Source organism: Microplitis demolitor, chromosome 6 (assembly GCF_026212275.2).
Source record: "Microplitis demolitor isolate Queensland-Clemson2020A chromosome 6, iyMicDemo2.1a, whole genome shotgun sequence".
NCBI lineage: Eukaryota > Metazoa > Arthropoda > Insecta > Hymenoptera > Braconidae > Microplitis > Microplitis demolitor.
This window is the reverse complement of record NC_068550.1, coordinates 19,514,942-19,532,849: the sequence shown is the minus strand read 5'-3', so window position 1 is coordinate 19,532,849 and position 17,908 is coordinate 19,514,942. Positions and strand designations below refer to the sequence as shown.

The window sequence follows — 17,908 nt, the reverse complement described above, 5'->3', positions numbered from 1 at the left end:
CAGTATTATTTTACCAAACGTTGAGTGTGGTAAATGTTTGGTTATTTTTCATTATGATTTATTAATAATTTGAGTTATAAATTATTATTTATTTGAGTATTATTTATGAATTATTATCGATTTGATCTATGAATTATTATTAAGCTGAGTCATAAACTATTATTTACTTGAATATTGATTATGAATTATTATTAATTTGCGTATTAATATTAATAATTTGAGTTATTACTTATTGTTTAACTGGATAGTGAGTGTAAATTATTATTTATTTGCGTATTGATTATTATTAATTTGAGTTATTAATTATTGTTAATTTGAATTATTATTATATTTAATTTGAGTTTGATTCCTCAAGTTATTATTTAACTATCACGTGAGAGTGATCAAGGTATAAATACCATTTATAATTATCGTACCCAAGAGGGGGTATTTATCTTTATTGTTTGCGTTTAAATAATATTATTTTAAAATACCGTAAATTCGCCAGTGGAATTTACTGGAAATTGTTACTGAGAATAATTTGAATAAAATGACTTATGTTCACGTGAGAGTGAAATATTAATTATTATCAGATGTGGGTTTTACAATACATTTATTGTTTATGTAGTATTGTTACTATTTGAAGTTTATATACGCATATTATTATTATTATCATTATTTTTTTGTCAGTGAGCTATTACTATTTTTCCAATTATTATTTATGTGAATATGCGATATATGTGACTGATTAATTTGTTAATTAATGGATAATTAAAACAAATGGTCATCAACCCGGTATTTATTTAATTTTATTATTTTAATTACTGCTATCTTTCTTGCTATCCTTATTCTTAAATCTGAAATCGCTATCCTGTTATTCATTTTATTTTAATTTTCATTTTTCTCCGTTGTGTTATTTTTGAGTTAATTTTGTTCGTGGGGCACACGAACTGGCGCCCAACTAGGTTTTCTAACCCAGCCTGAGCAGAGCAGCCAGTCCAGGGAGATTCAGGATATCTCCAGGTGGGACATTTGTTTTCTGGGTTTATTTTATTTTTCAGTTTTCGACCAACGGAGAGCCATAACGGCTATTGAGCGCCAACCACACTCCGCCGTGGGACGCGTGAAATAGTAGAGAACATTATAAAAACAATCTTTTAATTCTTAACTTTTGTCTTGATTGTTTGTTCTGAGTTTTTCAACTTACGATTGCTTAAAGCTCCATAAATCTTTTCTGCTGTGACTGCGAAGAAAACACTTTCGAGATTTCTAAGAGAATCAAATTTCTTGCACGATTGCATACTTCGATATTGAAAATAAATTTCTTCAATACATTTATATTTAAAAAACAACAAAAAAAAATTTTCAACAGGTTATTTGCTCGGAAAAAAAAATTATTCGTTGAGTTCTTTGTAGGATTGAAATTTCGAGCTGATGGTTCGCGATCATTTTTTTTTTTTACCGAAAACAAACTTTCAACACTGTTTAAGAAAACTTCATTCAAAAGAACAAAGCAAAACATTCTTTTTGAAGTACCTTAGTATGTTATATATATATTTAGTGACTGGGCTCTGATAAAAATATATAAGTTAAACCAACTAATAATATTGAATAGTATTTTCTTTGACAGAGAACGTAACACAGTAGAGTTGAGTAAATGAAATTACTTTGAGTAATACGTAGCTGGAGGACGTTTATTCAGTCCCACGGGTAAACTTTGAATAATCAGAATATATTTTGTAAGAATATAAGAATTGAAAGGGAAAGAGAAAAAATCCAATAATGATCATTTCAGCTACGAAAATTGAAGAATAAATTATCGATCACTTTCTGTAGCAATGTCAAATATATATATAGTTATGGGACCACGTTCGTTGATATGATGGTGTTTGTGGGACTGTTTTTGACTAATAAGGCCAGGCTTCATGAATTTTTGTCATCAAACCGGTTTTATATGCCCGAGCCTCACAAAATTTGTAGTACAGTACATAGACACTTGTGAAGTCAGGCCTTATGCAATTCCTTTATTTTAGAGTATTTATTAGCATATAGTTGATAGTTTATGACATTATGACTAATCTATAAAAATTTGGCATTAATTACATGCGATTTATCCTTAATTTTCAAACTACTTATCATGAGACCTGATAACTACTACTGATAACTGTATAAAAATAGGCATCGGAGGGGGGGGGGGCCAAATGGGGTTCCCCCAAAATTTTATGAAAAAGTTTAGGCTGATAATAATTATTACCATCAGGTTATTAAGAATTATGATGTCTATAATAGTAGTAATTATTTAAGATAATAAAAGTTATAATTTCTGATTATCATAAATAATTTTGAATTTTACCATATAGTTGGTAGATACTACAAATCAGACTGTTTGTTTAATAATTAAAATAATATTTTCTATCATAAAATTCAGCTTAAAAGTTGTACAATAACTTGATGATAACTTTTACCAAAAAATTCTCTCTGTGTAGTTCTTAATCCGAAGTTAACTGAAAAATAAAATTCGAAAGCTTATTTTATATTGTGAATAGGTAATATTTTACAGGAAATAATGACTTACTATTTTCTTAAATTAAATTTTTATTTTTCTTTGATTAATATACACTAAAGAAATTAATTAAAATATACATAATTGTTTAATTACTTAAAAATGGCAGTTGTGCTTAAAAATGCATATAAACTCAAAAATGTGTGGCAGTTAATTTAGCTAAATATCAGATTCATGATAATTAATTTAGAAAAGACACCTAGTGATTTTCCTAGTTTTTAAATTTTTAACAAACTACTAAGTTTGAAAAAGCAATCTGACTAATGTCCTCATAAAACTTCATGAAAAAATTGTTTCTAAATCTTCTGTCAGCTATTTGACAATGAAATAACATTCAAACACACTGAGAATTTAAAAAAAAAAAAAATTATTATTATTTGAATGGTATTGTCATCCCAACCAGAGATTAAACTTCGGGTGTCGTCGGTTTTTACTCCCACTCTAGATGTTTTATGTACTATATATTCTCCTATTTTTCTCTACGCATGCACAGGTTATAAATGTTCGATAGTGGGGGCGATTTCCAAGGTCCATTCTCTTACTGGGACCACAACATTATACTTTTATAATCTACAATTCTATTTATATCTGATTTTTTAATTATATGTACAGTTTTTTAATAAGAAGCACAAGGGAATATTATACACCAGTTTAAAAATAAACTTCGCTTTTCTATGAGTATTAACTTGTGATATCAATCGTAATGATATAATAATTTAGAATGTAACTTAGAAAAATTATAGATAAAAAGTTTAATCATTACTTTATACTTTTAAAAAATATATATCATATCTTACACAGAAATTAACTACTGAAACCCGCTTATGTAAGTAGTTATTCATTACTCCATGCATTGAACAATAACTACTAATAATGATTGAAATTAACGAATTCATTATTCAAAAGCTACCCCATCAGAAGAATCCCTCTCGGAATCCAGCACAGATTCCTATGAAGGCTTCCTCATGGTGTTTTTGGATGAATTTCCATATGGTTTCATATTTCCATATGGGAATCCATGTATTCAAAATTTCCGATGTGAGTTTCCCATATGGGAATTCAGATACACATGGTTTCCTACATGAATTCCCATATGGGAGTCTGGGTATCCACAGTTTCTTATGTGGACCCCATATAGTAATCCAGATAACCATGGGTTCCTACATGGATTCTTATATAAATCTGTATACTCCTAAATTAATTCTTATGGATTCCCATGCAATCCCATATGGATTTTTTTGATAGAGTAGTGTCTGAAACAGCAATATAATTCATGAAAGTAATAGCATTACATAATTGAAATTTGTACCTGATTACCGAAACTTACTAATAGTAACTAATTTTTTTCTAGTAGGGAGAGTGGGACAACATGGACCACTGAGGGTGAAATGGCCTTACAATTATATGACATAAGCCTTTTTTTTCTTAAAAAGCCTATTTTGCCCCACTCTCCCCTTACTAACATCATCCATCAAAAAGTAATGAATTCAAAAGTTAGATATATTAACTAATAATAAAGTTATGAAGTATCAGATTATTAGTAATCAATAATTGCTTTCTGTGAAGATATGGCAAGAATATTTATTTTCATCATTTATGCAATATAAGTGCTATTTTAGTGCACGCTCTTTTGTTTGCCAAATAGCTGTTTGCCTTTTTAACTATTCCCACGACATTTGTGTGCGTTGAACGATTATCTGCGAGTGGCAAGTAAATAAGAGTACGACAAGTAAACTTGTTGCACGCAAATTTACTTCTAGGCGCATGCAAATTAGTGTTTAACCCACAAAAATATCTCGGCAACAGTCGAATCAGCAAAAAGCTACTTGGGAAACAAAATAACGAGCACTAAAATAGTACTCATATCGCATTAATAATAAAAAAAAAAAAAATATGTTTAATTCATGCGGTGGTACTTCGTTCGTGTGCTCAACTTTGCTCTCGTGGGCAATCGACAGCTTAAAGAACTAGTTGTACAATATACTATTATTATTTTTTTATTTCTTAAGTTCTTTCTTTTTTCAATGAATTGTTATTAAAATTAGTGTTGCCAGAATAAGAGATTCCTTTTTACGTTAATAGAATATGATGAAAATGAAAAAAAGAACAGTTATTAATTAACGATAGTACATTGTGTGATAAAAGATGAAACAAAACGATTTCAGACCAGGGTTAAGTTGGCGCCCGAGTCGTAAGCGGGACTGAAATCACTCGCAGTCTGTAATTGCGTGTCATCCAGTGTCACTATATTTTTTTTTCATTACCAGTATTGGAACTTGAAGTTTTAGTGTCATCAGCCAGTCAGAAATAAGTTAATTTAAGACCAATGATATGATTAACTATTAGCGTAAGCGTAAAAGATCATTTGCAATTTATAATTAAGCAGAAACTATAAATGCTATTTATTATTTACACTTATTTTTATAAATCTTAATCACAAAGTCAGATCTGTCATTTACGTAAATGAAATCAGTGTTCTGAAATTATTATTAAGTAAACGACAAGAGTTATTTAGAGTTAAAATTCCAAATGCCTTCAATCAGCGGGCAGAAATGCGTTACACGTTCACTAATATTTGTTCACCGCATTGGACTGAAATCAGCTTGTTTCGTCTGACTGTAGAGACCCTGAAACTTAAAGTTTTGATGTTGGTATCATAAAAAGGATAAGACAATATGAATGCTGACCAGGCTGTAGTATGTCTGAGCCAAAGAAAAAGGCAGAGACCATCTGTGCTTGCATTAATGAGGTGTTCATCCTGTGTCACGCATTATATATTTCATAACATCTGCTTGAAGCTTGAAAGTTGAAGTTCCAGAGCAGAAGTTTTGAACATAACATATATGCTCCAATTCGCATCTCAATTTATTGTTTTGAAATTATTGATACTCTACCAGATCTGACTTACCATGATTCCCAGTGATACAATGAGTCACAGAGAAATAAAAATGGTTCACGATAAATAACCGCTGGTCACTAAAATTTCAAAATAAATCATCGCTATTTACGGTGAATCGTAGTGAACTCTCACGATAAATCAGATCCGCTAGGGTAGCGGATATTAATAACAGTGAGAATAATAATATAATAGTACTGAAAAACGATTAATATGGATGAGGTACTTTATGGACTTTAAATTTTATATAAAATAATATGTTAGCTGAATATCTTTAATGATATTGCGGTAGTTGATATTTTTATAAATTGCGGAATGCTAATTACAATAATAAAATATGTACTTTAGTTTCTATTCATTTGTTCTTCTTTTAAAAAATGCTGAGTCAAGTGAGTTTGATAAATTTATAGAAGGGGTTAAACAGTGTCGAATGTCATAACTTATCAAATGCCCTTATAAAATGTAGAATCAGTTCATAAAAATTGTCGTATATAGTGTAGGTATTTTTCACATATCACTGGATTTATACATTTACAAGTAATTGTTTGAAGGCATTATTAACTTTTTCTACCAATAATTGTGTGACTTTAAATTATTTTTGGTTAAGTTGACTTACTTTGTATCCATTTAATTCAGACTTACGATACTTTATTAATTTGAAGTATCCTAGAAAAATACTTTGAATTGGTTCAGATCAAATTTTATAAGAGTAAGTATTGGTAGATATAAACAGATCAAACTAAATCTAAATAAAAAATAGTTTTCAATTCAATTCCAGCAATTTAGATCTGAATAGATATGTTCATGTTCGCTTAGATCTTGCTACATCAAGTCAAATTATTTTAGCGTTTGGAAATCTCAAAAAGTATCGATGTGTCAAGCGAAGAGAGCGCGAGACACAAAACGTTGTAAATTCGTCTGCGTGTCATGTGACAGTACTTGGCTACTGTGTTTTCTTTTCTACTCAATTCAATCCCACTTTGTGTACATTGATTAATTAATGTAACGAAGCTAACCAGAAACCGGCTACTTTCAATGCTCACTCTTTTTTACATAAGCCAATTCCTTACCCTCTTGGGTGTACACGCGCTCCGTACATTTCTAGTTTTCACCGTACTGTAATGGAATAATATCACCAACTAACGAAATATTAAACGTATGTTTATGATTGGGATTCTCTAGGATCAATGATCCTTCTGCATGGAGGACTGAACCGGCAGTCACTACAAGTCAAGACCCATAAAAACCCTAACATTCGGTTTCTCTTACGTCGGCTTGGAAAGGGTTTGTCCACAGTAATAATTTCATGTACTGGTCGACATATCACTTGACCGAGAGGAGACGTCGTTTCTTTCCTTGCCTTCTGAAGAAGTCACTCAGAACAACTTTGTACAAATAGATAACCCCGTAGTAAAGATGGTTAACAAGGCTCAATTGAATATGGAAAGAAAAAATTCCCTTTTTATTCACGAAATTACTTATGACTTCTTGTCAGTCCTGTCAGGATCGCATTTGATAGTTGCTAACCTTAGAAAAATCATATGCCATTCTATCTCAGCAGATTCGATAAATCATTAATATAAACCCTAATTCAACGTTTAAATGTGCGAAAAAAAAACTGAATCGAAACTCCCATTAAACCACACCTGAATTAAACTACACGGAAAGAATAGGATGATACTAGATATCATCTCAGATTATACTCAGTTACATCTGAGGTAAAAAAAAATCAAATAGTACCCAGTATAATCTAGATTATATTGAGTTGCATCTAGATTATACTCAGTTTTATCCCAGATTATACTCAGTTACATCTCAGATTATACAGCGCTAGATTATACTGGTTTTCATCCTAGATTATAACCATATACATCTGGATTATACTCAGTACCATCTCAGATTATACTCAGTACTATCAGATTTAACTCAGTTGCAATTCAGCCATTTTTTTTCTAGCGCATGCGTATCTAGTATACAAAGCATAACGACGGAAAATGAAAAAATAAATTTTACCTAATTTTTGAAGGGGGTTCTCGTGCCCCAGGTTCCGCTAATAGTTTTTTGATTTGATAAAGTCATAAATACTAAATTTCTTAGGTGCAATAATATTATTTACCGAAGATTCGAAACAATTTCGAAATATTCGAATCTTCCGAACTATTCGAACCCTTCGAACAATTCGAATCTTTCGAACTATTCGAATCTTTCAAACTATTCGAATCTTTCGAACTATTCGATATTCGACTCGAATATCGATTCGAATGTAACTATTCGACTCGATTCAATTCGAACAAGATTCGTACAGCCCTACTAGTTACACATTATTCAAAAACACGACTGGTTATCGTATTCATAGTCACCGTTCACTTACCAGATACTACAGGTTCCTTTCAGCAGTTAGTATATAAAATAGGTATGGGCGCTGTGTGGAAATTCGAAATACTCCCTGGATAAATGTGTCCCATTGTCCTTCAACACAGTAACCATTTCTGTGCTGGGCAAAACTGTTGTTTTCAGTCGTATGTTTAAGAAAATCACTGTTGCCAAAATAAGACCTTGCGATTTTCGCTAAACAGTAGTCAGACGTGGGATTGAAAACATTAGTTCCTACCCAGCACAGGAATGGTTACTATGTTGAAAAACAATGGAACGCATTTGTCCAGGGAGTCTTTTGCATTTTCTTCACAGCACCTATACCTATTTTATATTAGATAGAAATCATATCTATTGCTGAAAGGAACCTGTATTATCTTGTGAATAAACGGTGACCGTGAACACGACAACGAGTGGTGTTTTTGACATAACGCGCAATTTAGGAATGGTCCCTATCTTGAATCGTACTCAGTCGTATGTAAAAAGGATCCACTCCTATTATAACGAGAAATGCTTGTGATATGCTAAGATCAGTTCTTACATACTTTACGATCATTCTTGTGTAACGAGGTAACTATTCCTATCTATTTTTTTTCCGCACATCTGGGATGAATCCTTATATTACATGGTGCCTATTGAATCCTTAATGCGATACAGATTATAGTCGTCCCATAGAAAGCTTGGGATTTTGCCCTACCATAGTTGTTCCTCCTTTACAACAATATTTGGATTTCCACATGGGCTTAGTATCTTTGTCAGAATGTTTTAACAGAGAGGGAAAGAATAATGGTGGGGAAAAATCTCGTTTTCTCCGGGACGACTGTATTAGACTGTACACGTGTTAGTAGAACATAGTAGATAGAGATAGAGACTGGGGTTTTCTGGATGTTCTGTGGTGCGAATGTTTTGTCTACGGTTATCTAGTTATGGCACCCAAATAAAGATATTCAAAAATAAAAAGTAAGGATGAAAATGTGTTGCAGGATTTTTTATATACATTAATTTATTTAAATTGAGGATCTTCAGGATTTAAAATGATCACGCTTACAATTCCACCGCTATGGAATAAAAAAAAATCTTTCTCCTTGTAACATACAAGAAGAAAAAGTGATCAATAAAATACTTTCTTGACTCAAGAAATAGCTTTTTTTAAAATAGGTTCTCTTCCCTTTTTCCATATAACCCAGTGCAGCCAGAACGCGGACAAAAAGTTCCCCTTCTTTCGCACCATTCTAGCATCACTCACAGCTCAAACGGTTCTTGGGAAGGGGAACATTTCGTCCGCGATCTGGCTGCACTGATATAACCTATAGTTGACTATAATCTAATTGTTTCTCAAATTGGCTTTAACTGAAGATGATTATATGTTAAAATTTATTAGCTATATATTTCTTAAATTAATTTGTGAACTAATTTCTATTATTTCTCGTCTATAAATCTCTGTTGTATACATGCGTTACAATTCTTTTTTTAATATGTTACTATTAACTTTGTTACAATATATAATATTGGGATTCCACATCCTCAATTATAATTTCACAGATATAGTAAATGGTCCGAATTTCATTAGAATTTTATTGAATCTAAAGATGAATTGATTGTTCTTACACAGAAAATGCACCCTCATGTCTGGCAACACCTGATAAGCGTAATATTTTGAATTATCTATTAGCTGATGAATATCATTTTGAAAATAATGATAAACCGTCGAATCATGGTAATACGGGAGCCATATATATTGCATTCCAGTTTTTGGCACTAAAATATACTTTAAATAATAATATTTCCATATATATATCTACAATACATGCACATGTATGCACACACACACACACACACACACACACACACACACACACACACACACACACACACACACACACACTCGGGCATAATCTTAAAAATAGAAAAATAATCAGAATAGCTACAAGGACCTCAAAACCTCGACATCTGATAAAAACTCGATTATTTTAAATTGGACTGAAAAAATAATTTCTCAAATTTTTCGAAAGTCTGCAATTTACAGAACGGGAAATCAAAATTAGTATATTATACACCTAGGGAGAAAAGTAAGACATTCTAACCTGCGTGTATAATTGCCTACCCGAGCCGAAGGCGAAATTGGCAAATGCCTTGATCAGGGCTTCCTTCCTTCTTTCGTGGTGTATATATAGATTTTCACCAGATTTGTGCCTGAAAGATCAAATTTCTGCCTCTATTTGGAGGGAAGAAAGTCGGTCTTTTGTCTTACGAGAATACAAATGATAAAAATTAACGCATGCGCCATTTTCCAACAATTGCTTAAACAGAGGCCTTCAACCCAAGTAGGCACATGTACCAAACATATACTCGCGGGTCAGAATATCATACTTTTCTCCCTAGGTGTATAATATATTATTTCACATTCTAACAATCGAGAACCTAACAGGATAATTTATATGATGGATTTGTCAGCTACTTTTCATTATTCAAAAATTTTTACCTTAGTTAAAGGAAATTTAATCTTTCATCAAAAATTATATTTTCAACAAAACGATTTCATTCTTCAACCAAAAGCGTGATGTTTTTGAATCAACAATATCATTCACGTTGTTTGAGACACTAGTGGTTTGCTTCAAGACAGCACTTTATTACACGACACATATGCAATAAAATCTCCGTAATGTTACACTCCCGTTGTCACCTATCATCCTATAATACTCGTGTCTTATGTGCACAGGTCAGCGCAGTAAAATGCGTAATATACAAAAACAACGGGACTCATTTTTAGGTTAGGATTGAATCGTATACAATGTTATAGGTGCAAGTGGGAAGATTTGAATTACCCGCCACTAAGCTTGTCTTTTATTGGTCATGCAACAAATTGTAGGGGGACACAAGATTGTAAACAAAAGTTAGAGAACCTTGATGAATTCAGAGAGAGAGAGAGAGAGAGAGAGAGAGAGAGTAACATTACGGAGATTCTATTGTACGTCCGAAAAAAAACTCCTACTAATCGACGGTATCAAACTCGCGGGCTTTGTGTTAGAGGACTTGTCAGCTATCGACTAGGCTGACATCCGTTCGAAATTCTAGGAGATGTTTTTAAGTATAAATACTATGATTCGGAATAGAGGTCTCTCTATTCTTCATAGTTTTAACAGTCAGGTGGGGGTATTTAAAAACCGAGAGATTGATATTCTTTGACTGAATCCTTACCCTACTTTGAATCGATAATAGAGTTGGAACATGGCTTTGGAGATTTCTAAGCAAAAATATATATTTTTCAGTTGAGAGAAAAATATACTTAAACAAAAAAATATTTTCTTTACATAAATATTCTTGGCCCAAGTAAATTCTTCTTGGTTCAAATTTAATTTTTTTTCTGTGTACAAACTAGAATGTATAATAACTGGCTCCCGGATTATGAAATGATTTCTTCCTTTAGAAAGTCAAATTAATAAATTCACAATTATGATCATAGAAAAGTTATTGGATTTTTCTTAAATTTTTTTGGCTAAAAAAATAATGAAAATCTAAAAATTATAATGTAAAACTCGTTTGTTTAACATTCGGCCAAATAAGAAATGGTCCCTGTGAATTGATTATTTCAAGAGTGCTCTGAAATAAATCGGTTAATAATACATCAACCATAATAGATACTATTAAAAACGAATAAAAAATATTAAATATAGTTTATATGAATTTAATCGTATTTTTTCATTTGCATCATTTGTTATTTTATATTTATTATTCAACTAACCACACGATAATCATATTCTTGATTTATTCACGGACGGATATTATTACATATTATTACATATCATTTATTCTGGTGTTTAAACATTTTTTTTATATTTTTGGCTTTTTTTCTTCCTATTTTTATCGTAATACCTACAGACTTATATATTAAGCAAGGTACTCTTTGTCTACTTAATTATATACATCGTAAATTAATTTGTTATATATATCTTTGGTTATATGATTAAAAAAACCACGGTCCTTTTTTTGCGTTTGAGATAAAAATAACGAATCATTTCGGAGCACCCATTAATAATTAAAAACTAATATTTTCAAATTTAACGAAATTATCAATATAAAAATAGAGTATCGTAACCAGCCTATAATTTTATAAGTAGTCTAGAAAACTTCATTTTCAAGTCATATAATAAACAATTCAACTAAACTATTTTCTTAACAATAATGTACCGATACTCACCCTAGTGGATCCGAATTACGTTAAATTACCGCAAATTTGCCGCATTTTACGGTAATTTGCAGAAAATTTGTCAATTTACCGCAATAAGTTGCATTGTTATTATGAAACAGGAAATTCTTGGACTTTATAAAATGCCGAAATTTTGCGGTAAACCTGCACTTTTACGGTGAAATACTGCAATTTTGCCGCAGGATTGCCGTGAATTCACGTTGAATTAACCGTACCTTAACCGTAAAAATACCATATTTTACCGTAATTCGGATCAACCAGAAAATTAACTAAAAATCATTATGTTCATAAATGACTCTTGCTAACTCAAGAAAATAAATAAGATTTTGATCCTCTAATATTAAATCATAAACAAAAGCTTCTTATGAGCAAAAAAATAAGTTTTCTGATATGCTTATAAAAAAATTGCTCTTTCTGTTTTTAAAAAATATCAACTGAACTAATTACAACAGAAGGGTATAGAATTTTTGATTATCCCTGATTAAAAACTCCGATTGAACCTAATTGAGAAATTATAATCGGATATATTTGGAAATTACCGATTCACTGTCAACCGGATTTAATCGGAAAAGTGATCGATAAAAATCATTTGCCGAATAAATTCGATAGAATCTAACAAATATTACAATTAGATTTAGTCGGATTCAATCGTAAAATAATCGAGAAGAAAAATGATTGTTTTCCGGTTGGATCCGATTAAAATATATCAATTGACTCTAATCGCATTCAATTAAAAATAATCGAAAAATAAATATATTATTTACCAATAGCATCTGATTCAAAAATTTTAATCGGAATTAATCGGTAAATTATAAAAATTCTTTCCGAATGAATACAATTGAAATTTAATCAGATCCAATCGAAGTTTTTGGTCAGGGATTGTTTCATATACATAAACTTAAAACAGTACGATGGTAGAAAATATGTGAGTTCTTTATCTTTTAAAAAAACGAAGAAATCCTCGGCGTTTGACTGACGGTGGCGCCATTAGCATGGGTACTTGGTTTTTATGAGTAATATGAATCTATATAAACAATAGGAATTATTTAGCAGTAAACTATCAAATAATTATGAATAACTGAAAACCAATGAAGTGTAATTACCGCACAAGGGCCTTGCATCCATGGTTCTCCGTCTATTTGCATAGGAAAGCGTTTATTAGTCTTAATAATGACGCTACTGCATTGTGCTAATCTCCTACCGGATGCTCTCAGTCCAGTTTTTACTTGACCCATGTGCAAACAATTTTCCAAGCCGATTACTTCTATCAGATTATCTCCTATGTCTATAAACATTGACAAGATAATTATTTATTTATATTTTTCCTATTGACACTGAGAGAAAAAAATATGAAATTTAAATAATTATTTTCTTGTTTCCACGAATACTCAAAACAAGTAATTTTTTTATAAAATTGAATGAATAATTATTATTTTAAGGACACGACTACTTCATTTAAGTAATAAATTTTTAGAAACATCAATTACTTAAGGCAAGCAAATATTTTTTCAATTCAGTGGATACGTTCTCAAATTTATTACAATTGAAAACTTCGATAAAGCAATTATTTGGTTAAAAAAGAAATTCAAGAAGAGTATAATTAAAAATTAGGAAAAAGTTCGTTTTTATAAAAAAACAATGTGTAAACTCTTCATATCTTTTTATTTACACTTCAATCGTTTTAATCCGTCAGTTATTTTAAGAGATATCGTTTGCAAAAGAAAGTATTTTTGAGTTCGAAAATGTATTCACATCAATTTTTTCGAGCTCAAGGGACTCGAAAACAGAGGGAAGTTTTGGGGCTGATCCATAGGATCAACCGATAGACCGATTTTTTTCTCTCACAGTACAAGTATTTCAATAATATAAAAAAAAAATATACCTTGAATAGCTACCGTCAAATCAACAGAATTAAAGCTGCTAGTACTAAGTTCTTTATCTGGTCGTTTCTTCCTTTTTTTCAAGTGATACCGAGCATGATGTTCTCCCCACAAATTAGAACCTCCATGAGTAAACGGAATGTTTAATAACGCGATTCCTTGCAGAGATGGGCCATGAGCCAAATCTAATGGTGTCCCATCACAGACGATTTCCAAATCTTCATGCAAATTTTTACAACTTGCTGCGAATTGCTCAGTTGTTGCGTACTCAAAATACCAAAGTTTGTTTTTCATTCGACTATTAAACTTTTCTGGATTTTTTTCTCGTTCAAGATGAAATTTAACACAAATAGCAGCGTCGACACCAACAGAAAAATAATTATTTATAATATTATAAGGAATACTGTCTTGATTAGGTTTCTTTTCTTCTTTCTGGTCAGTAACTTCGATTTGCCATCGATCCATCATAACCGGAGTTGATTTTTCTATTTTTTTCAAAATTTTGTGTAATGCTTCGCCGTCGTAGCCCCCACCCCAACGCAAACAACGCGCTAAATCATTGCCAGTACCTAATGGCACCACACCAACAGCCGGTTGATGTTCAAATTGAATTCGGTCCATTGTTTCTAGAATCCAACCCACAGTTCCATCTCCGCCGCAGCAAATCACTTTGAAATTTTCAACATCCTTAAACATTTGAAGACCTTGCATAGGCCCTCCAATAGCCAGGTTATGTACTTGACGTGGATTTAGAATGTACTGAAATTTTCTTAACATTCTTTCTCCCTGTCGGCCTCCAGACTTCGGATTTATAAAAACCAGCAGAGGAATTGAACCTAGTGGTGGAGTGATTTGAAAAGACATCGCTGGTTGTTGATTCGGATTGCTACTAGTGCTTAGAAAAGCTCCAGAACCAACGGAAGATGTATCCTGACCATACTTGCTGCCACGTTTACTGTCTCGAGATAATGATCTTTGTCTATCCAAGACAACTGGACATATCGCTGTAGGAGGTAGAATATGAATGGCGTACTCGCCAAGATTACACTCTGCTTTTACTTGTGATCCACATTTATTATGTATCTATAAGAACATATAAGATTTTGTAAATAAAAATTCTAGCTTGATAGAATTAAATTTTTCTATATTAAACATCATTCAATTTTTATATTAATGTATAAAAATGAAGCTTATAATCATTTAGGGATAAAATAAGTCAAATTTAAGTAAAATGTTTACAAATTAGTTTTGAGGAATTTTCACAAGATGACGTAACTAATGATAAACTGCATCGGAACATCTTGTACTTGTATTCATGCTGAAGTGTCGCTATTTTCCATTAATGATCATTACTATACTGTTATTTTCAGTATGTGTCATTTCACCGAAGTGTAAACGACTTGCAGTCTTTGTGCTCTAACTATGTCAACTTTTGTGCCAACAAAGCAATATTTGCAGGGAACACTGCTTTTTTTCTTCAACTTGAAGAAAAGTACTTCTGAAGGACATCGATTGCTATATCTGAAGTATATGGAGAACATGCTTTTTCAATAAAAACGTGTGGGTATTGGTTCCAGTGTTTCAAGAGTGGTGATTTTGACACCAATAACAAAGAACGCGAAGGAAGGTCAGTAAAATTTGAAGACGCTATTGGAGGCATTATTGGATCGATTCATGCCAAATCCAAGAGAAGCTCCTTGAAACTTTGGGAGTGAATCAATAAATGATTTCAAACTATCTAAAGGTCGTGGGTATGGTGCAAAAATAAGGATATTGGGTTCCACATGGACTAAAACCACGAGATGTCGAGCGCCGTTTTTAGGTAGATTTTTCTAAAATCTAGCTACTGATTTTGATAATTGATTTTCCATTTCGGCTGCCGGATAGCCTCTTTTACGTGGGAACAGCTGCTTCGAAAGAAAATTTCGGAAGGGTTTTTTGCACTGATTAGTGACGGGGGGTGAAAAGTAAATCCCCTACGACAATTCAAAGTGCCGAAAATCGTGGGGTAAGCCCGGCTATGTACCAACCATCACTAGGGAATGATATCAATAATAATTGATACAATGGAGCCGAGCATTGAAGCTTAAATGCCTCTTACATACGACATAACAAAGTGAACTTTCAGCGCGACAACGCTCGGCCACATGTAGCTGAAGCCGTCAAGAAAACTTTGGAGGCACTTAACTGGGATGTTCTACCTAACCCACCGTATTCGCCAGACATGTTCTTTCCGGCTACCACTTATTCCGGTCGATGACTCATAACCTGGCCGAGCAGCACCACTTCTTAGGAAGAAGCCAAAAATTGGATCGATCCTTGAATCACCTCAAAGGATGAGACATTTTTGAAACGCGGTATCCATCTGTTGCTTGGAAGATGGTCGAAGGTAATAGAAAGCGATGGGCAATACTTTGAATAATATACAGGGTATCAGTTTTTCTGAATAAATCTTCAAAATTAGAAAAAAAAAACCTCAAAACTTATTTGTACACTCTATAATACTTCTTTCCTATAATCTCACTGTCGATTTGAGTGGAACTTTTTCTTCGAGATTATTATAGATTATTTTTACTTAATCATACTGGAAACTATATCTTTAAATTTTGAATTTAATGTTTTATGAATTTTAATAAGCTCATATAATAGTCATTTTTATTTTAACTCACAGTAATTTGGCACCATCGACAATGCAGTCCAGTTATTCCGTTGTAACTTTTTATTGTCTTTCTACATTTTGAACATTTGCCATGACAATTTCCTTCAACCCAATGATGTACCATACTTTGGGATGTTTTTTTACTTTTAACATAAGTTGCAATACAAGATGCTGGAGCTCGCTGAACACATCTTTCGTGGACTGTATACTTACAAACTGTAAACAAAATAAAATCACAGTTTTATTCGATTTTTTACTTATATTCACTGAATCTTTCATCAGCACACTTATTTTTGCAAATTCGAATAGTACACTGGCTTGAACCTATCTACCCTACGTCTAAGTTGTCAAAGACTCTCTCAAGTATGCACTTGAGACCATTCGGCAACACCATTCCGGTAATTCTAATTTATATAGTTTATTGGGGTCATACGTAGTTGCAAGGCTCAAAAAAGATGTCTTTTTTTATGAATTTTTTTATTAAAACAGTTTTTATTTATCAATTACAAAAGATGGTAATTCAAATAGAGCCTACTTTTAAGAATACTATAACGCGTAGATCATGTAAAAATATTTGTGTGCACCGTGCTCCTGTAGATGATGTCCCGAACGAGCTCCAAAAAAGGCGCTTGGTAAATATCTCTATTTCAGCGGTTTAGATTATCTGAAATACAAAAATATGGTGTTTATTTTCAAAGGATAGATTAACGCAGGTATAGAATGAAGGAATAATAAAAATTTTGATTTTTGACAAAATAGCGTCCATTTGAAAAATATTTTTTGTTTCTGACTGAAATTTTTGCTCTGAATTGTTAAAAAAAGTAGTAATAATTTTTTTAAATCTTATTCCTTCATTTAATACCTGAGGAACATACCTAAAAAGATTGTATAAAAATTTGAGACCGAACGGTTGAGTTTACACATAGAATTTTTTTCTTCAACTTACATGGTATCATCTATTCCAGGGCCATAAGATGGACCTCTTGCAGTATCAGTAGCTTCTAATAAGTCCAGCTTGTGTTGTCGTCGAGCCATTCTTCCTTCTCGCGTGCTTCCATGCGCTCTTGCACCAGAGATCATCACACGATCTGCGTCCTCTCAGTCGACATAAGCGTGAGCTGCGGTACCTAATGAAAGTCCTGATGCGCTCATAAAGTACAATACTTATTTTGTACGTTCATTAAACATTCCAGCTGCAATGTAAGCCGCTATTTCAACAACTTTAGAGTCTCCATACAAAGAATTGAACCCTCGCTTCCTCCAGGTTCCACCACCCGAAACTGTTAATTCTTCATTATTTTCATCAGCTTGGTTTTCAGCAGTCGCTTCTTTTTCCTCAGTACAGGCTTTT

At 32.2% G+C, this 17,908-nt stretch overlaps 1 protein-coding gene across 1 annotated transcript in view; it reads right to left on the bottom strand.

The window, feature by feature from the left end:
- Positions 1-12,839: 12,839 nt before the first annotated feature.
- LOC103575352 (diacylglycerol kinase 1) overlaps positions 12,840-17,908 on the bottom strand; it is a 58,802-nt gene continuing 53,733 nt past the window's right edge. The window contains exons 11-14 of the mRNA XM_014441915.2: positions 16,568-16,773; positions 13,901-14,981; positions 13,122-13,303; positions 12,840-13,042 (exon numbers count right to left, since the gene is read on the bottom strand). Of these exons, the coding sequence (XP_014297401.2) occupies positions 12,953-13,042; positions 13,122-13,303; positions 13,901-14,981; positions 16,568-16,773 (1,559 nt within the window). The 3' untranslated portion in view covers positions 12,840-12,952. The remainder of the gene's footprint in view (positions 13,043-13,121; positions 13,304-13,900; positions 14,982-16,567; positions 16,774-17,908) is intronic.